The sequence below is a fragment of the Diabrotica undecimpunctata genome, chromosome 2 (genome assembly GCF_040954645.1).
Source record: "Diabrotica undecimpunctata isolate CICGRU chromosome 2, icDiaUnde3, whole genome shotgun sequence".
NCBI classification, from domain to species: domain Eukaryota; kingdom Metazoa; phylum Arthropoda; class Insecta; order Coleoptera; family Chrysomelidae; genus Diabrotica; species Diabrotica undecimpunctata.
In genome coordinates, this window is record NC_092804.1 from 115,572,458 (window position 1) to 115,593,439 (window position 20,982).

General features: G+C 36.9%; 1 protein-coding gene across 1 annotated transcript in view; it reads left to right on the forward strand.

Moving 5' to 3' along the window:
• Positions 1 to 20,982, forward strand: part of LOC140434800 (uncharacterized) — a 31,089-nt gene that overhangs the window by 6,886 nt on the left and 3,221 nt on the right. The window contains exon 3 of the mRNA XM_072523320.1: positions 12,479 to 12,677. Coding sequence (XP_072379421.1) covers positions 12,479 to 12,677 — 199 coding nt within the window. The remainder of the gene's footprint in view (positions 1 to 12,478; positions 12,678 to 20,982) is intronic.

Genomic DNA, 20,982 nt, shown 5'->3' on the forward strand with positions numbered 1-20,982 from the left:
CAGGTTGTTTCGACTGTAAATCTCTTGATAGTGCAGTAAATGCTGTTTTCTTTTTTACCCTTAACTGGAGAGACCCTATTTTAATACAAACAGAGAGACATGCCGTCTGACAGACTACAATGTAGGAGAGGGGATAAGAACTAAACTTACAAACTTTTTTAATATATTTAATAGTAGGTACTCCAAAAGCTGTTTGTATTTGCAATTGAACACAGTAAAGAAACTCAAAATATTGTCAGAGAATTAAAAAATAACTACGACTTTCTAACAGCTAATCATTTACAATTCGTAACAGTCACATTTTTTACTTTTCATTACAGTGAAAAAATAAATATACATCAAGTAAGTTTTTTATATGAAAGGCACTAACACATACTGGATTACGTAAAAATTAACTCGCGAAATTATTTTGATGTTGAAAAAAATGTCCAGCAACTGTAAAAGTTACATACAATTGGTACCAATTGCTTTCGTACACTAAAGACACACAGGTTTTCTACATCGACTACAAAAGTATTTTGTCATACGTTTCTTCTTGCGAGGGCACAAATAATCTATTTTGCGCTTCTCTAGTACTAATGGCTCGTTATTATCTACTTGGTTATTCTCAGGAATTCCAAAAATACTCTCTATACTAGCACGAATTAGCCGCGGTACATGAAAATTACCCATTCTTTGCTTCATATGATCTTCTACTAATTGTTTTGCTAATATTTTAGCAAAAGCAGATTTTTCTTGAATTTTAGAATTGTTTTTGTAACTTTGGTGCAGTATGTATGCATTTACAATAGCAATATCTATTATACGAAAAAAAAAAAACAGCAAGAGTCCATATGCTAGTTCTTCGACTACACGAACTTTTAGCACATTTTTCGTCCATGCAGTGTACACCTCATTTCTTGGCATAATAATATGGAATTATTTCTGGTTTTTCTATTGAAGAATCATTACAAGTTCTATCATGCATTGATGATATTAAAATTGTAGCTTTGTTTTTTCTGACCAAATAAGATACCATTGTACACTCTTCTCTAAATCCATAAACACTAGAACCAGGTTCTCTCGTTTTATTGGCCAAAAATGACGGAGGTATTTCACGTTTGTTCTTTTTCAAAGTTCCTACATACGTAAAATTATTTTTCTGTAAAACATCTATTAGCTCGAATGACGAAAACCAGTTGTCCGCAGTTATGTTTCTGTTGCTGTCAATTAAAGGTTTAGTTAACCGCAAGACTGCTTGTGTTCGTTTTGAATATTTTTTCCGTAGTATACAGAGCGTTTATTTTGATGCCATACTTACATGGCTTATTAGGCATATACATTTTAAAACAGCACCTTCCCCTAAAACTGACAAGTATTTCATCAACAGTTGCTGATTGACCTAGACCATATGCGTTTTGGCAATTTTCAATAAAAGAATTTATAATATTAATATATAAGAAACTGCTGCTACTGGATCATGTTTTTTTCTTTCTTTTCGATCATCTGGATTATCAAAACAAAAAGCTGATAAAATGACTGCAAAACGCTTTTGATTCATGACAGTTCTAAAAATTTCCCTGTCAGTTCCATCTGTTGCAAAAAGCGTTTTTATATTCTCATCTTTCGATTTGAATACCGCAGAATATACGATGAGTCCTATGAAAGCTTTCATCTCCGTTATGTCAATATCCTTGAGGTCATGTTTATTTGGATCATTATACTTTATTTTCATTAAATTCAATTTTTGATTGGTCCACTGAATAACACAATGTATTTTCATCAAACAATAACCATACCTTTAGAGGATCAGTTTCCTCTCCAAGACTTCGTGCTTTTGTTTTTAGGACGGGAATTTTTGTTACTAAATTATGTTTCCTTTTACGAGATACTGGTCGAACTTCAGATTTACATCACCTGAATCGGGTTGTTCCGTAGAAATATGTTTGATTATTAGTCTCAACTATATTTTCCTCCGAAATATTTTCTTTATCATCATCATCATATAACGGGGGTCCTACGGCGATTGCCGCTTCCCGCATTTCAGCCTCCATCTTTTCCTATCTCTCCAATCTCCATCTTCTAAGCCTCTAGATTGCATTGTTTTTGTAATTTCTCTTCTCCAGGAATTTGGTGGTCTTCCCCTTTTCCTTCTTTCTGGCGGAACATACATTAAGGCTTTCTTTGGCCAACGCTCCTCCTCCATTCTCATCACGTGACCATACCATTGTAATTGCCTTCCTTGTATTCTATCTGAAAGTGTATCTCTAATTCCTGTACGGTTTCGTATTTCCTCATTCCTGATTCTTTCCATTCTCGATACTCGACATGACCTTCTAAGATAATCCATTTCCACAACGTCTACTTTATCTCGTTCATTCTTTGTCATCGTCCAACATTCGGCACCATATGTGGTAATTGGTTCTACAATTGCTCTGTATACGCGAAGTTTGGTATGCATCTTTATTTTATTAGACCACAGTAATGAATTCAGTATTCGGATGCATTTTTTCCCTTGGGTTATTCGGTTTTGTACATCTATCTTAACTCTGCCATCTGCTGATATGATGCTTCCTAGATATTTATACTGGTTGCAGCCTTTTATGACTGCGTTTTCAAGCCTCAGATCTGTGGTATTTCCTCCAATTTTTAAATATTCTGTTTTGCTTATGTTTACAGTAAGCCCCCATTTGGCATATTCCTCAAATAATTTTCGATTCATATAATTTATATCTTCCTCATCGGTTGCAACCACCACCTGATCATCTGCAAACAACAATGTATACAGAGTTTCTTGTCCCACTTCGATGCCCATAAATCTACATTTATTTCTCCAATTCCTCAATGCTTCTTGGACGTATATTTTAAAGAGTGTCGGTGACAAACAGCATCCTTGCCTTAGGCCTTTAGTGACTTTAAATTTATTTGAGGTTCTGGTTCCAATTTTTACACAACTAACTGCATTTTCGTACAATTTATATATCGCTCGGATATAAGTCGAATCCAATCGGGACCTTTTGAGGACCTCAAACATTTTCTTTAACGGGACACTATCATATGCTTTCTCAAGGTCTATAAATACCAAATGGGTCTCTCTACTTCTTTCGACACGCTTTTCAATTATTTGTCGTAGGATAAATATATTATCAAGGCAGGATCTCCCGGTACGAAAGCCGCTTTGTTCTTCAATATCTTGTATCTGTCTTTCAACCCTCTTCTTTAATATTCTGCCGTACAACCGGCCCACAGAGCTCGTCACACTAATACCTCTATAATTGGAACAGTCTCTTTTATTCCCTCTCTTATATATAGAGCTTATATAAGGTTTATTCCAATCTCTAGGGATTTCCTGGTCTCCACACATACATTTATTGAAAAGGTCTACTATTAATTCTAAAAGTGCAGTCGGCCCATATTTAACCAGCTCTATGGGAATGTCTTGGGACATTCTCTATGGGAGATTAAAACTTGTAAAATGTTTTATCTGGTCTGTTCTTCTCTACGGAGTCGAAACATGGACTTTAAAAATAAAGAGCCTGAATAGAATCGAGGCATTTGAAATGTGGGTGTACCGTAGAATTTTAAAAATTCCTTGGACAGCACGAAAAACAAATGAAGAAGTACTAGCGAGACTCAATTTAGAAAAAGAACTATTGAGAACAGTCAAAAGAAGAAAAACCAGTTATTTAGGGCATTTGTTGCGCAACGAGAAATACTACATCCCTCAGTTGATAATAAAAGGCAAAATAGAAGGAAAGCGAGGAATTGGAAGAAAAAAATTGTCCTGGTTACGTAATATCAGAAACTGGACAGGACTTGGATTTGAGGAACTCTTGAGAACAGCTGAAGATAGACAAACGTTTGCCACCATAACCGCTAACCTCCATTGATGGAGACGGCACTTGAAGAAGAAGATGGGAATGTCTCTAGGCCCTGCGGCTTTTCCGTTTTTAACCTCTTTTAAGGTTTGCGTCAATTCAGATAATGTTATTATAGGGATTTCCTGTCTTTCGTCTCTGTTGTCTATTAATTCCCTTATCTTTTCCCATCTGTACTCTACTCTATCCTCTTTCAGCAGTTTCGTATAATATTCTTCCCATTCATTTAACTTTATGAGAGAAATGTTGTCTTCATTTTTCTCATTTTTCCTAAACTGTTTTAATGTTTTTCAAGCTTGCGCCACTTTTGTTCCACCCATAAATCTGTCCAGTTCATCACACTTAGCCTCCCCGTTTATGTTTTTCGCCTTATCCACGCCTTTTTTAACTTCTCTATTCCATTTAGCGTATATTTCTCTGTCTTGAGGATCTTTGGATTGAAGCCATATGTGATATGCTCGTTTTTTCTTGAGAACTTTCTCTTCTAGTTCCGTTGACAACCATTCAGGTTTTCCTTTTTTCCGATTTTCAACTTTTCCCAGTGCTTCATTTGCCGCTTCATGAATATATTTTTTAATTACCTCATACAGACTTTCAGGGTCTAAGTCCTTTGTTTCTATATTTTTTATTTTCTGAGCTATTCTAATTTTATATAAGAACTTTGTCGAATCTTGTTTAAAGCTTTCCAGGTTGTATTTTATGTTTTCTATGGTTGTTTCTTTATCACTTTCCGTAGAAATGTCTGAATCCGTCTGGCTATCAGATTCCAAATAAACATCATCTTGTACTTGATCAACATCACTAACGTCACTATCTAATTCGTCGAACCACTTCAAAGCTGTATTTTTAAAATCAGCATCGGTAAAACCGATTTTTTTGATGGACCGGCCATGATTGTAACAAATACGCGACGTTTTCAATGAAACAAAATGTAACCTGAACCGAGACGTGCCGTCTAACAGACTAACTAAAACTGATTTTCGGTTTATAACTTTTCCAAATATGCGTTTTTCTTTACCTAAGTCGGGTCACTAATAGTCAACGAATAATATAAAGAATAGATGAAGTGATGTGCCGATGGGCGGAGTTATTTGTACAGGGTGTCAAAAATTCTTTATGCTGTAATCTGTCAGACGGCACGTCTCCAGTTAAGGGTTTATTTAGTTTTATCGTATTTTCTAATTAGTAGTTATATTTAATTATTAGTTTAGTTAAGTGAAAACTTTTGTAGACAATCATTTGTGAAAATATTCTGTGTGGGCAGTTGATTGATTTACTGGACAATAAGGTAAATATAGATTTATCTTATTAAACATTTTCAATAAATTAAAGTTTGATTTGCGGCATTTCGTAAATTTTATTAATAATAAAGTATGTACTTTTTATTAAGAGACATATAGAAGAAAAACTTTTAGTAACAATTTTTTCTTTCTGTATGGGCATAAGTAGGTAATAAAATATTTCAAACTATAATTTATATTTAAATATGTTTCTGAGCATGAATTAAATATATTTTTATAATGAAAATAAGAAAGTTAAAAAAAATATTCCTTATATTATTAAATAATTTTTTTTAATAATAATTCTTCAAATTTTTTGTTCTAGAAAAAACTTGTAAATGTGACTAGTTATAAACAAATAATTGGTCCACAAATCATACTACATAAGGAAAAGAACAGGAAGCCTTAAATATTCGTCGGAACAATTTGCAGGAAAGAGTAGCCAAAGCAGGTGATGAAGCAATAAAAAATGAGGAAAGGGTAAACTTCGCTGTAAAAATAGTCATTTAGATAATTTGTTAAAATAATGGGATTTAGATTGGCAAACACTGAAAATAATACGAAAGTTTTAATTTTATGGGAAATACAGCAGAAAAAAAGCAAAAATACGAGTAACAATATTTAAGAATGTTTAAAATCTACAAAGAGGAGGGCCGGCTGATTGTATAACCTATATTGTGACGAAACCTACATTCACAGTTCACACACCGTACCAAAAGTATGGGACAATCGTAAAAATAAATATTTAAAACAGCTATTTATCCAATACTTAAAGATCAACGGCTTATTATCAAAAGTTCTGGGAGTGAAGCAGGATTCGTGATTGAGGTACTTATTATTTTTAAATCTGAAATGAAAACTAGAGACTATCACGATTAAGTGGCAGATTTGGTCATATCAAAGTGGTTAAAAGAAAAATTTAATTTCAATGCTCCGAAGAAATCCGTGTTGGTATTAGGTAGATACTGCCTCTTACGATAACGCGTCCTTAGATCCCATTCCAAACTTTTCGTGGAAAAAAGATACAATGTAGAAACAATATTTTTAACTATTTCCAATTAAAACATACACAAGTTAGTTTTTAAAATATACATATAGATCAAATTCTAACAGCACGTGACATTTTAACGTTACGTCTACCACCCTATCATCCAGAGCTAAACTCAATAGAAAAAATATGGCCGTTGATAAAGAAATTACCAGGAACAAATTGTAGAACATTGGAAAACATTTGCGCTAATGTCACAAAGGTTGAAAATTATTATATGGAAAGAAAACATGGTACGGATAATGTGGCAGATTTAATACTTAACAGGAAATAATAGCAGTGACAGGGAAATTTTCAGATAATGAAGACGATGATGACTTAGGTTACAAGAAACTCGTTTAATACCTCGCTGTATATACATGTATATATGTATGTATTAAATCCCATAAACAAATCCAAATGACAACATAGAAGAATTACAAGAGATACTAAATAATATTAATACAGTGGGAGAGGAATATGGTTTCAACATTGACATCACAAAAACAAAATTAATGATAATCAGTAGACAATCACATATGCAAGCACAGTTGAAACTAAACAACCAAGTGGTGAGAAATTTAAATATCTTGGAGTTACCTTAAACAGTAAATGGGACTGTGATGAAGAAATGAAGATACGAGTAGGAATAGCTAGAAATACTTTTACCAAATTTATCAACTACCTTTGTCAGCGCGAAATTTCTTTTGGTCACCATATCACGTCCTGCAATGCCACACATGGCCAATAACAAAGTACGGTAGCGAGACCTAGTCACTTAAAATAAGATCGCTAAACCGTATTGAAGCGTTCGAAATGTGGTCTCAGAAGATTGCTTAAAATTCCATAGATTCCATAGACCATATTACAAATGAAGAGGTCTTAAGAAGAACTAATACCCAAAAAGAGCATCTGAACATCGTTGAACAACGAAATGTCTCATATCTTAAGAGACTCAAAATATAATATTTTAAAAATAATTTTAATGACCAAAATTGAAGATCGGGGGGACCAGGTGGTTCAACGCTCATAGTTCAGAGACATAAGAAACTGATAAAACGTACTGATATCAATACAATAATAAGAAGAGCAGAAGAAGGATCATTACGCATAATCCAACCAGCATGAACGCCTACACGCTGCATAGCGTACGGCACCAGAAAAAGATATGCATGTATGTATATACATACATGAGGATGTTCTCAACCCCGACACGGCGTATCCCAATAACCGATAGAGAACGTCTTATAAATAGGGCAGGTATGAATAAGGTATAACCAAATAAATACCAGTGGATCAACTAACATGGCATAGGAGCTATGTAGTTACTGTAGATTTGTCAATTTAACATAATCCACACACACACATAGACACGCAAACACACAAAAAAGTGCACGCGCGCTCGAGACTAACACTTTTTTCTGCTACGGTCAGTGGTCAAAAAATCTGGTTGTTGAGAAATCAGAAGATTGGAGAGGACGCACAAATCTTAGTCTAAAATCCTTTGAAGATATATTACAGGTAAAGGTATCCTCCAAACCCTCATAGGCCTTGATTCATGACTCACTATCCTTTAGCTTACTAAGCTTCGGCAGAACTTACTGTTGTTATGAAAAGGTTCGATACAGGAGGTCTGGGTTTATGAGGGCCAAATAAGAGGATTATCGGGCGTTAGTGGAGAGACCCGTATAATAGTCAAACGACATGTCGAAACACTGCCATTGATGAATCTCTATTCCAGGGATTTAATGACGGTAAAGATGAAGAGAGGACATAATTCTCGGATCAGCATACCTCCCATATAATGATCCCGAACAACCACTACCAATAGATTGCAACATTTAGTGCACAGAAATTGCAGGAAAAGTGAACTGCAATTATCCATCGGCTGTGGCGTGAGTGTGTACCATTGCGCTAGATCATTACAAACACCAATGAGTCATTACTACGATTCGTTATGGAATATGATTTAGACATACTAAACGTAGGAAATAAACCAATTTTTATAAGTTAGTGTATTGATTAAAAGCCCGATACATCAGGTAGAGTATACGTATCGTGGTGGAATAAGTTCTGCAAAACGAAGAGGTCATGCTGGGTGCACTTTTAGATATAGAGAGAGAATTCGACAATACCTCCTACGAAGTAATCACAAAGGCGATTCGTCTAAAATAAATAGACGAAACAAGCTGCAGATTGATATACTGCATGCTGAGGAGCCGTGTGAGGGGAATATATGACCGGAAAAAAGCTTGGATCCGAAGGCAACATACCTCTCACTGAAAAAATGTACCGGATCAAGCACATGACAAAATGTATCTTGGGCGGATATGTGTTAATAGAGCTGAAGCACTGTACATGTACATAAGTTAGTCAAGGGCCCTGCATATAATGGAACTGTTTCAGGGAGATTTAAGCTAGCAACTCTGTAGTAGAGGACTTAAAACAGTAATCCATAACTTGCATAATTGTGAAGCATTAGATCTCAGGCGTCCAACACTTCGCGAATAATATCGAGTGACTCCATCCTCTAGATCTCAATAAGTGTTTCAGAATCTTGGAATTGGTATCATGAGCTAATGGAAGATGTAGAATGAGCCAACTGGCTGCAGTAAGATCATATCCTACAACAGACGGCTCTCAAAAAAGCTCGTTTATTAATAAACGTGTTTATATTTAATATGTAAGTTTAACTGTCAGTAAATTGACAATAAAAGCATATAAGCATATATGATATTAATCTTGTAATACCTAAATGTACATTAATATTTATTATAAAAGCTTAAAGATTAAAAATTATTCATGTTCATATAAATTCCCAAATTGTATTTAATTATATTTTAATTTGAATTTGTTAATAAGAACAGGTAGTTAAATATTTTTAGTAACAAAATATATTTTTTTTTGTATTATTTATTTAATTAGACTTTAGGATCATAAATGGTATTTATTCGCTTACAACTATTATTGGAATAATCAAACAATAGTTTAACGTACTGTATTAGTCCAGTTTCGAAAGTAAACTTTCGAAAAGTGAAGCCAGTTTCAATGTGACCGCCACGTTTTGGTTGTACGTTGAACATTACTACCTCTCGCAGTGTTACCAGGTCTACTGACTTCAATTTACTGATATTATATCGAGCTACTAAAAAATATGTAATGATAAAATCATGTTCAAAAAATGATCATTATGGCAGTGTTCAATTAAAAATTTTGAAAAAAATTTATTGATATATATCCCTTATTCTCAATCTACTGAAGAAATAAAATATGACCTGGCAACTTTTTTGGTGCCGGTTGGTGTCAAATTAGACTTCATTCAATTCCATAGGATTACGCGTCCCCTCTCTGTCTTTGTCTAATGGCCAGTTTAGACGAAAAAAAAGGCCTAACCTTGCATGGCGAGCTGCCCCACATATCTCCGCCATTTTCACCTTATCGACAAAAAAAATTCGAAATTGTTGCAAATGTGATTTCCTACAATTTCTTTTTCGCAATTTTTTTCGTGCGGTTGATATTTTTCGAATTAAGGAGGAAAATACTGGAAGTGGGGGAAGCATAATTATCGAATTATCTCGTTTATTATTAACTTTGGGATATGAATGTACATAAACAAAAATGGAGAGAATTATATTTTAAGTATACAATTTTGGTCTCATTCATTTTTTTTTTCTAAAATGTCGTACGTATGCGGTAAAAGCACAACCTCAAGACCTTTCAAGATCAAGATAATTACTCACTATAGTAACAGCATGTGATCGAGCATTATCGTGCATTAACATGGATCTATCATATCTAATGCAACCAACATATGGCAAAACATGATCAGGAAAGGATATTTTGAACGTAAGAGTCACCAGTCCTTCGTCTAATCACTTCCACAAGTGTAGTGCACCTCTCCCAACTAACACCTCCCCAAAGCATTATGCTACCACCTCCAAAACTAACGGTGTGGGCGAGATTTCAGGTTTGCGAATCGTTCTCCAACTCTTCTGTTTAGACCATATGGTTTCCATAATAGGATTCTAGTCTCATCAGTGAGAAGAGCATTTTTTTAGTTGTCGATATTCCACTGAATATATGTTCACGTAAATTCTAAACGACGAGCTTTATGATTTTGGAGAAGTAGTGGAACTTTGGCAGGGCGTCTTGGCTTTAAGTCTTATAATATTCGTCTAACTGTTTTTGAACTTACATTAACTTGTCTAACATTTAGTAGCTTACTTCTGAGGTGCATTGTTGTCAATAAGCGATTTCGTTTAGAATTATTAACCAAAAAACGATCATAAATTGCGATTGTGCACCTTGACCCCAGGCCTTCGTACAAAATTTCCTTTCTCGTGGTACCTTTTTAAAGAATTCAAAACTATAGATTGACTTCTCCTAAGACGTCGTGCTCTATTTTTGTGTAGGTATATCTTTCCTCGTACAAAATTACAATCTGTACTACTTGAGCTTCATCAAAGTGTCGAATTGGTTAATCGCAACTTGTTACTTAGTTAAATCAAAACAATATTTAATTCAATTTAATAAATTAAACTAAAAATAACCGAATTACTATGGTTTTTCCTTTACGTGAAGAAGGTTTTCTATGATAAAGTGCACGAACCCTAGACGGTGACGTCATCAGCAGCAAGCCATAGACAGGAACAAACCTAGGACTGGAAATATTGATTTTTAACAAAAAAATGAAAGAGATCAAAATTGTATAAAATATAATACTCTTCATTTTTGCTTGTATACATTTATATTGTAAAGTTAAAAATAAACGAGATAATTATGCTCCCCCCTCCACTATTTTTCCATTAACTCGGAAAATATCGACCACACGAGAATATTTGCAAAATAGAAATTTAGGAAATCGCATTTGCAAAAATTGCAGTCGTTACCATTTTTGACGAAAAGTTGAAAATCCCCCTGGCCCCCCTAAAGGTTAGAATGATAAAATTTGGGGCAGCTTGCCATGGAAAGTCAAATGCTATTCCTACTGGACTATGTGTGTACATCTAGTATAAATGTATTATTGATCTATTATCAAAATTTTACAAAAAAATGTCATTTTTAACCTACTTCGCATGAGCTATAAAAATCATTTTACAGAACCACGGACTTTCAGTTGACTCTTTGAGAATCGTGTGCATTGTGCATCATTGCGAGTCAGGTCTGTGCAAACAATTATAAGGTCGTAGCTCTCGTCAAAATGCATTACTTCTACTGGAGAAACACGTTTAAAATTTAAACATGGTAAATATTTAAACAAAACATGTCAGTTAATTATGATTATTAGAGAAAAAATCAACATACAAGTAACAGAAACTCCATATAATTGTATTTTTATCACCGAGTTGTGCTACATATAGGCAACTTATACAACAACTTTCAATAGGACAATTTCCTTCGTTTAGGCTTCCACACATTTTTCCACATTAAAAATTTCTTCAGGCCAGGAGTAACTATCTATTGTAGTCTGCAATTCAAAAAATTAATTACTACAATAACAATACCAAAAAAACACTAAATAAAAATCAAACACTGCAAACTTTAAAACAAACACTAGAATCATGAATAAAATGAGAAAATGTGTATACCAGATGAGGCAACGGTATTTGGCCAAAAACTCCAATATTAAAAATTAAACTTTTTCTGTGGATTCAGGGATTCAAGTGAAGCAAACGTAGTTTAACTAAGTTTATTTTAACTCACTTAGGTACAAAGATTCACTAAATTGCAAATATTATAAATTTTAAATACACTAATAATTATCGCCTACAATAATATGGGTATCGCTTACAAAAACACTTGTCTAATTACTGTCTATTCAAACGACGATAACTCGAACATCTGTTCCAGAAATATCCAGCGAAGGCACGGACAGTATATTGCTAAAGAATTCTTTATTAGCAATATACTGTGGCACGGATACCGAATCAGCGCTATAACACGAGATTCCAGAATGTTATTGATAAAGAGCTTCTCGAACTACGCTGTGCCAGAATCGTAACATAACAATATTTTAACTTAACTTTGTTGGGGTGATACAAATATTAATATAATAGCAATCAATAACCAAAACCAAAGTAATAGTAACTGTTACTACAATAATTCTGGTTCACTTTGTCATTTTACACAAATTTTATATACAATTAGTGTTAAAAAATGTCTAGTATTTCCATTTAGCCATTATTCACAATGTGATAGTTTTACCTATCTCCTCCATGGTTAATGACAGCGATAGTTACGATAGTACCTACTAATATTATGAATATCTATATTTGTTTTTAAAAAATTTGGGTAAATTTAAATGTTTCTTGCAGCTCAGTTTGTGGGCCCAGGTGCTAATGCTTATCATCCCGAATTATCTCCTCGAATGAAAGATCAAAGACCACCATGTTATACAATTAAGTCAAGAAGACCCCCTATTAAAGGATTTTCACCACCAGGTCCCAAATATGCACTTCCAACTACATTAGGGTGTCATGTTCCAGATGTATATGAAAGACCATGTTATACCATGTAAGTCTAATTTATTAAATACAAAATTTTAAGGCTTCTAAAGCTCCAATCAGTCTTGAGTAAAATTCTAGCGACAGTTTATTATACTTAAACTTTATAATATACTAGATATGATTCTTCCTGAGCATGCAAGGGGATCCGGGATCGATTAACATAGGGCTATAAATTTAGAATTTAAATAATTGGTAATATGGCGACTGGATTTAGATTTGGAATTAATAATTCCAAGAAAATTTACATTTAAATAATTAAATAACGCATATACGTATTTCAAAAAACATATGATTTATGTTTTTACCGTTTCCGAAATATAGAGTGCTCGGAATTTGTACAAATATTTGACAAAAAGTAGGTATTGTGATGATTTTATTTCAATGTCTATTTAATTTATAATGTCTTGTTCTTATCTTAATTCATTAAAAAGCACAATAACTGATATTAATTTATTTATCACTAAATATACATAATTTATTAAAAAGCGAACGTAACATTTTATCGCGAGCGCGTCTTCAGAATTAACTGTTTTCTATTCTCCAAAAAGTCCTGTTATATATTCACTACTGTTAGACTGGAAACGTCTACGGCCTTCTAGACAGAGCGGCGAATTGTTCTCAGAACCGGTATGGTTAAATCGGCTTGTCTCCAGAAGGTTCGAATTGTTGTTTTTATTACAAAGGGGGACCCATCGTGTGTCAGGTAGGCATTACCTAAAAAATACGTGAATGAATGAAAATATTAGTAATAAATATATTTACGGTTTTGGGTCAGAATTTATCGTAACATTGCCCCCCTCTTAAAAGATTGTTCCTCCTGGAACCTTGTCGGGACTGGAACCGGAACGGTATGCTGGTATCGGCAACTGGACCCTCTTTTACAACTTCCAGTTGTATAAAAATGACAAGGGACGGTTTTCTCTCCGCACCAGTAACTATGCGGATTGCAACAGACTAACACCTGGACTTCGGTGTCTTTAAAGATCTCTTCCACCATATTTCGGATAACCCTCCAATCTAATTGGCGGCACTCCAACTTTGGCATGGCTAACTTTTGCACGTCGGACTCCAGTACGTGCTCTCTCAATTGAAGTAAGGCTTCCCATACATCTCGGTAGGTAGGTTGGTCACGGGCAGTGTCTTTTGTTACCAGGAAGAAAAGGTAACGTGATGCATCTTGGAGTTTCAAGGTTTTACCGGGAGCTGGCACTTGGCATTGAAGTTCTGCAACTCGACCAAACTTCCTTCGAAAGACGGATGCCAACCCTGGTGCGTCTTTGATACTGGCCGGGATGGTAAGGGCCAGCGAGTAGTCATCGGGGAGCGCCAGTAGATCTTGCTTTTCTTCAGTAGTAACACCATGTCTCGCTTTACCGGTACCTCCATAGGCACCCATGAATTCCTCAAACGTGAGGTCAGACACATCGTGGACTTGGTTTACTTCGACTTCTTCATCTACGTTGTGGTCACCTTCGAAAGACGCCAACCGGTTATAGTGTACTATCATCGGCTTTCCCCTCGGAATCTTGCTTATTCGGTAGATGACATCGTTGATCTTCTCCATAATGAGGTATGGACCTTCCCAAAACTGCTGCAATTTGGGAGAACAATCTTTTCGCTTCTTGGGATTATACAGCCATACTTTGTCGTTCTTCTTAAAGCAACCCTTTTCGGCTTGTGTATCGTACCGTTTCTTCATTCTGTCGCTAGCGATCTGAAGGTGGGAACGGACCAACTCATGTACATCGTCCATTCTTCTTCGTAATTCGATCACATAATCTTCACCTGCTACATCTTCTCCAGGTTTACATCCAAACTCGAGATCACAAGGTAGTCGCATTTCGCGTCCGAATAGGACTTTGGCTGGTGTCTGGCCTGTTGATTCGTTAACGGCAGATCTGTAGGCCATTGTGAAGAACGGAAGGTATTGGTCCCAGTCTCGCTGATGATCGGACACCATCTTTGTCAAATACTTGCCAACTGTCCTATTCATTCGTTCTACCATACCATCCGATTGCGGATGATACGCGGTAGTTCTTGTTTTCTTCATGCCTAGTCTATCACATATTCCTTGGAATAGATCGCTTTCGAAGTTCCTGCCTTGGTCACTATGTATCTCCAAAGGCACTCCAAATCGGCTGATATATTCTTGGATCAACTTATCTGCAACGGTGGCGGCCTTCTGGTCGGGAAGTGCGTAAATCTCGACCCACTTAGTGAAGTAATCCATTACTACCAGCATGTATTTGCCTCCATTTTCACTTTCTGGAAATGGCCCAGCGATGTCCAAAGCTATTCTTTCAAACGGGCTTCCAACATTATATTGTCTCATAGGAGCTCTCCTTTTTCGGTAAGGCCCGTTACTCGTGGCACAAATAGTACATTTCTTACACCAGTCTTTTACATCGTCGGAACTGTTCATCCAATAAAACCGTTCCCGAATTCGCTGAAGGGTTTTCCTTACACCAAAATGCCCTCCCGATGGACTGTCGTGTAACTGACGAAGTACTTCGGCTATTCTGCTCTTTGGGATCACCAACTGTCTTCTCTTCTCTGAACCGTCATCATTTTCCAGGACTCGTTTGAGCAAGCCATCTTCGATGATAAATGAGTCCCACTGGGCCCAATACGTCTTAACTACTGAGCATAGATTTGATATTTCCTGCCAAGGTGGTCGACGGTTTTCCTCTTTCCATTTTCGGATTTACTGTATAACTGGATCTCTCTCTTGTTCTGCCCTTATCTTAGTAGGCGTCCAGTCGTCGTTGACAATCGTCGTTCTTAGCACTGCTGCTTCCTTGGATTCCGTTTTGTTGCAGTGGGAACACTCTGCTGGGCATGGCCTTCTGGAAAGAGAATCAGCGTTTCTGTGGCTAACTCCGGTCCGGTGCTCAATCTTAAAATCGTATTCTTGGAGTCGTTTGATCCACCTGGCTATCTGACCCTTTGGATTCTTAAACTGCATCAACCACTTAAGGGCGGCATGGTCGGTTCGGATTAGAAACTTTCTGCCATAGAGGTATTGATAGAAGTGCTCTACTGATTTAACTACTGCTAGAAGTTCTCTTCTCGTGACGCAATAATTCCGCTCAGGTTTTGAAAGAACTTTACTAAAATATCCGAGGACTCGTTCCTGTGTCCTCCTTGAATCTGAGACAGCACTCCTCCAATTCCCACATTACTTGCATCCGTATCTAAGATGAACTCTCCTTCTGGCAGTGGATACCCTAAAATTGGTGCTGTTATTAGATGTTTTTTTAAGGTCTCAAAGGCATTTTGGCAGTCTGTATCCCAGCGGTATTCTCTTGCTTCCTCTGTAAGTCGCGTTAATGGCTTAGCGATATCTGCAAACTTCTTAATAAACCTCCGGTAGTAAGTACATAGTCCAAGAAAACTTCTCACTTGATGTTTGTCAGTTGGTTTTGGCCATTCCTTAATGGAATCGATTTTTCCCTTATCCACGGCCACTCCTTCTTTACTGACTATATGACCCAGATATATGTCTTTACCTTGAAATAGCTGGCACTTCTTGGGGTTTAGCATCAATTGGGCAGCTTTAAGTCGATTAAAAACGTTTTCTAAATTCCTCAAATGATCTTCGAATGTCTCCCCCAAGACGATTATGTAATCTAAATAAACCAGGCATGTTTTCCAAGATAACCCTCTCAACACATTTTCCATAAGCCTCTCAAATGTCGCAGGAGCATTGCAAAGTCCAAATGGCATAACGTTGAATTGCCACAATCCAGATCCTGTGGTGAAGGCTGTCTTTTCTTTATCGACTGGGTCCATTTCTACCTGCCAGTATCCAGACTTCAAATCTAAAGTAGAAAACAATTTACTTCCAGCCAATGTGTCCAATGTGTCATCGATCCGAGGCAGAGGATAACTATCTTTCTTGGTAACGTTATTCAGCAAACGGTAATCCACACAGAACCTCGTCGTTCCGTCTTTCTTCTTAACCAGGACCACCGGAGAGACCCATGGGCTCGTAGAAGGTTCTATCACCCCGTCTTTCTTCATTTCCTGAACAATCGTTTCAGCTTCCTCTCTCTTCGCCTGTGGTAATCGTCGAGCTGTTTGACGAATTGGCTTAGCATTACCAGTATCAATTTTATGCTTAACAACGGTAGTTCTTCCCGTCTTTCCTCCTTTCGGTACGAAAATATCACGATACTGCCGCAGAAATTCCCTTAATTTCCTTTTCTCCATCTGATTTAGAGACTGTCCTGCAACTGCAACCATTTGGTCGAATTTGTCGTTGGAATTATCAGATGTTGTCGCCTCACGGATTATGGATGTCACAGGTACACAAGTTCCTACTTTTGTCTCTTTCTTTATGGTCACTGGGTAGTCGTTGACATTGATAAGTCTCACAGGAATTTCTTTAGCCGAAGTCACCAATTCCTTTCCAATTATGATTCCACGGCCAACCTCATCGTCGTGGTTCCAAGGCTCCATCATAACAGGTCTCCCTTCGTCCACAATTCCCTGTAGCCGCGCTACTATGATCGTTTCGCTTCTCGCAGGCACGACTGTATCTTCTGTAATGGCTGCTTGCACAGTGTTGTCATTATGTGGATGGAGAAATACCTCCTCGTTGCCAACTTTGATTACCTTATTCTTAAAATCCAATTGGAATCCATGCATATTCATTACGTCCATTCCTAATATAACATCCTCTTCGATGTCAGCAACTATAACAGTATGGACGAACTTTTCTGCTCCAATTCCCAATTGTACCTGGATTTCTCCATGAATGTTGGCATTTTCACCTGTAGCGGTCCGAAGTCGCAACCTCGTTGGTAACAGTTTCTTACGGCTGTTTATAACTGTTGGACGTATAATGGTTCTGGTCGCTCCGGTATCCACCAACAACGTATGTCTTTTACCATTTATTTCTCCATCTACATATACACTATCTTCACGACATTTCAAAGAAGCTATTAGTATGAGAGGGTCTTTGGAAAAGTTTTGGGTCGAAGCTGCCCCCCTAAGGCTGACCCGTTCTAGTTTTCCTGATGGTGAGTTTCTTGATTTGCGTCGTACCTAGGGTGTTTACAGGAGCTTCGTACGTGTCCTATTTCGCCACAATTCCAGCATCTGATGGTCTTCGTTTTCTTATATGTCATGCTTTTCATCATATTAACGAGCTGGTCAAGTTTATCTTCATCTCCTTCCTCTTTTACAGTCCTAACTTTACTGTACCCGCCAGAGGCCTGCGTAGCTGACTCGTATTCGAGGGCGGCGGATAAGACATCAACCAGCGTCTTGTGACGAGCTAATCGTAGTGTTCTCTGCATTTCATGATCACGAAGACCATCAATAAACGTTTGAACGGGCAATTTTTCCATCATGTCTTCGGGAGCTGTTGGATAAGCATATCGTACTAATCTGGCAATATCTACCTCATATTCTTGAAGAGCCTCATCTTTCTTCTGTCTACGATTTTTAAGCTGCGACTGATATACATGCTCCAAATGTTCGTGGCCATATCGCATATTTAACCTCTTCTTCAGTTGTTCGAAATCATCGGTCTCCTCTACGGCTATGGTCTGAAGCACATCTAAGGCATCTCCTCGAAGAGCGATAGTCAGGTTTACCGCCTTTTCTTTTTCAGACCATCCATTTGCTCTTGCGGCTGATTCGAACTGTTTCATGTAGTTGTTCCATGACGATTTTCCATCGAAAGTTGGGACTTTCACATGGACAGAACCTCCACTTCCTTCAAATTTCGGCCGTGTTTCCAACTTACATTTCGTCTCTTCTTCTTTTGTCTCCACTGTAATTGGATTGTTTCCTCTCTCTGCTGTCCCTGTTTCCTCCATCTTCCTTTCCATCTCTTTAATCTTTTCTTCGAAGGCCGACATATCGGCAGCAACTTGGTTTTTTAGCGAAGACATTCTATCGTCGAGGGCAGACATCTCGGAAGTTACTTTAGAGATGTTAGCAGAAACTTTACTTTCCAGAGAAGAAATCTCGTTAGAAACTTTGTTTTCTAATGAGGCGATGTCGCCGGAAACTTTGTTCTCCAATGATGCGATGTCACCGGAAACTTTGTTCTCTAATGATGCGATGTCGCCGGAAACTTTCGAAATATCGCCAGAAACTTTGTTCTCTAATGATGCGATGTCACCAGAAACTTTCGAAATCGACGAGAGGACAGCATCTTCAAATATATAAGTCTCTGGATCTAGTCCTTCTTCTAGCAAAGCGTTCTTTAGTCGTTGGACTAACTCAGCCTTTTTTCCGGTGGAAGCTGATTCTCTGTCTTCAAGATGTCTTCTTAAATTAGTCACTGTCAGCTCATAAATCGTAGCCATTTTCACAATTTATTTTATATTCACTTGTATTATTATTATAAGTCTAATTTATGTTCGATCTCACTTCTTACACCACTGTGATGATTTTATTTCAATGTCTATTTAATTTATAATGTCTTGTTCTTATCTTAATTCATTAAAAAGCACAATAACTGATATTAATTTATTTATCACTAAATATACATAATTTATTAAAAAGCGAACGTAACATTTTATCGCGAGCGCGTCTTCAGAATTAACTGTTTTCTATTCTCCAAAAAGTTCTGTTATATATTCACTACTGTTAGACTGGAAACGTCTACGGCCTTCTAGACAGAGCGGCGAATTGTTCTCAGAACCGGTATGGTTAAATCGGCTTGTCTCCAGAAGGTTCGAATTCTTGTTTTTATTACAAAGGGGGACCCATCGTGTGTCAGGTAGGCATTACCTAAAAAATACGTGAATGAATGAAAATATTAGTAATAAATATATTTACGGTTTTGGGTCAGAATTTATCGTAACAGTATAATTTATATTATTGCTAGGCACATATAGTTTTTAGTTAAGTGTTTATAGCATGTAATCTTTTGAAAGCGAATAAATGTGTTATTTGTTTAAATATCTTTTTATACAATATGTATGTATCTATCCAACACTTTGTGTTGCCCTACGTCCCCAGGAGACAACCTGCACTTACCTAAAAACCGATGGCGAAACCCAGCGGATAAAAACCGGAATCCAAAGTGTGAAACATCGTGCTGAATGATAACAATAAAAAAATGGATGTTCAGGAGGCCGGTAAAAGTACTCCTGAAAAAGCCATCTCCAAAATGAAGGCAAGTACATATGGATTACTTCACGAAGTGGGTAGAAATCTAAACAATTCCAGACCGGAAGGTCACCACTATTGTAAATGTGTTGATCAAAGAGTACATCAGCCGATTTGGAGTGCCTTTAGAGATCCATAGTGACCAAAGAAGGAACTTCGAGAGCGATCCATTGCATGGAATCTGTGATAGACTATTCATGAAGAAAGCAAGAATTACCCGCAATCGGATGAAATGGTAGATCGAATAAATAAGACAGTTGACAAGCATTTCACAAAAATGGTGTCCAATTTGTCCAACGGTGTCCAAATTGAAATACTTGTCAGCGAGACTATGGTCAATACCTTCCGTTCTTCGCAATAGCCTACAGATTCGCTCTTAATGAATCAATGGGTCAAACACCAGTAAAAGTCCTAATTGGACGCGAGAAGCAACGACGTTGTGATCTAGAGTGCGGATGTCGACCTGAAGAAGATGAAACTGGTAAAGATTATGTGAACGAATTGCGAAAAAGAATGGGCGATATACATGAGTTGGTCTGTACCCATCTTCAGATCGCTAGCAACCGAATAAAGAAACGATACGATACCCAAGCCGAAAAGGGATATTTTAAGAAAAATGACAAAGTCTAGCTCTATAATCCAAAGAAGCGAAAGGGATGTTCTCACAGGTTACAGCAATTCTGGGAAGGTCCGTACCTCATTATGGAGAAGACTAACGATGTAATTACCGAATAAGTAAGATTCCGCAGAGAAAGTCGATGATAGTACACTATAATCGGCTGGCGCCATTCTAAGGAGACCATAACGTAGATGAGGAAGTGGAAGTGAATCAAGTCGATAAAGTACCTTACCTGACGTTTAAGGAAATTATGGAGGTACCGGTAAAGCAAGACATGGTGTTATCACTGAAGAAAAGAAAAATCGACTCGCATTTCCAGATGACTACTTACTGGCCCATACCATCCTGGCCAGTCTTAAAGACCCACAAGGGTTTGCATCCATCTTTCGAAAGAAGTTTGGTCGAGTTGCAGAACTTCAGTGCCAACTACCAGTTCTGGAAAAGCTTTGAAACTCCAAGATGCAACACGTTACCTTTTCTATCTGGTAACAAAAGACACTGCTCATGACCAACCGACCTACCAAGATGTATGGGAAACATTAATTCAATTGAGCGAGAACAT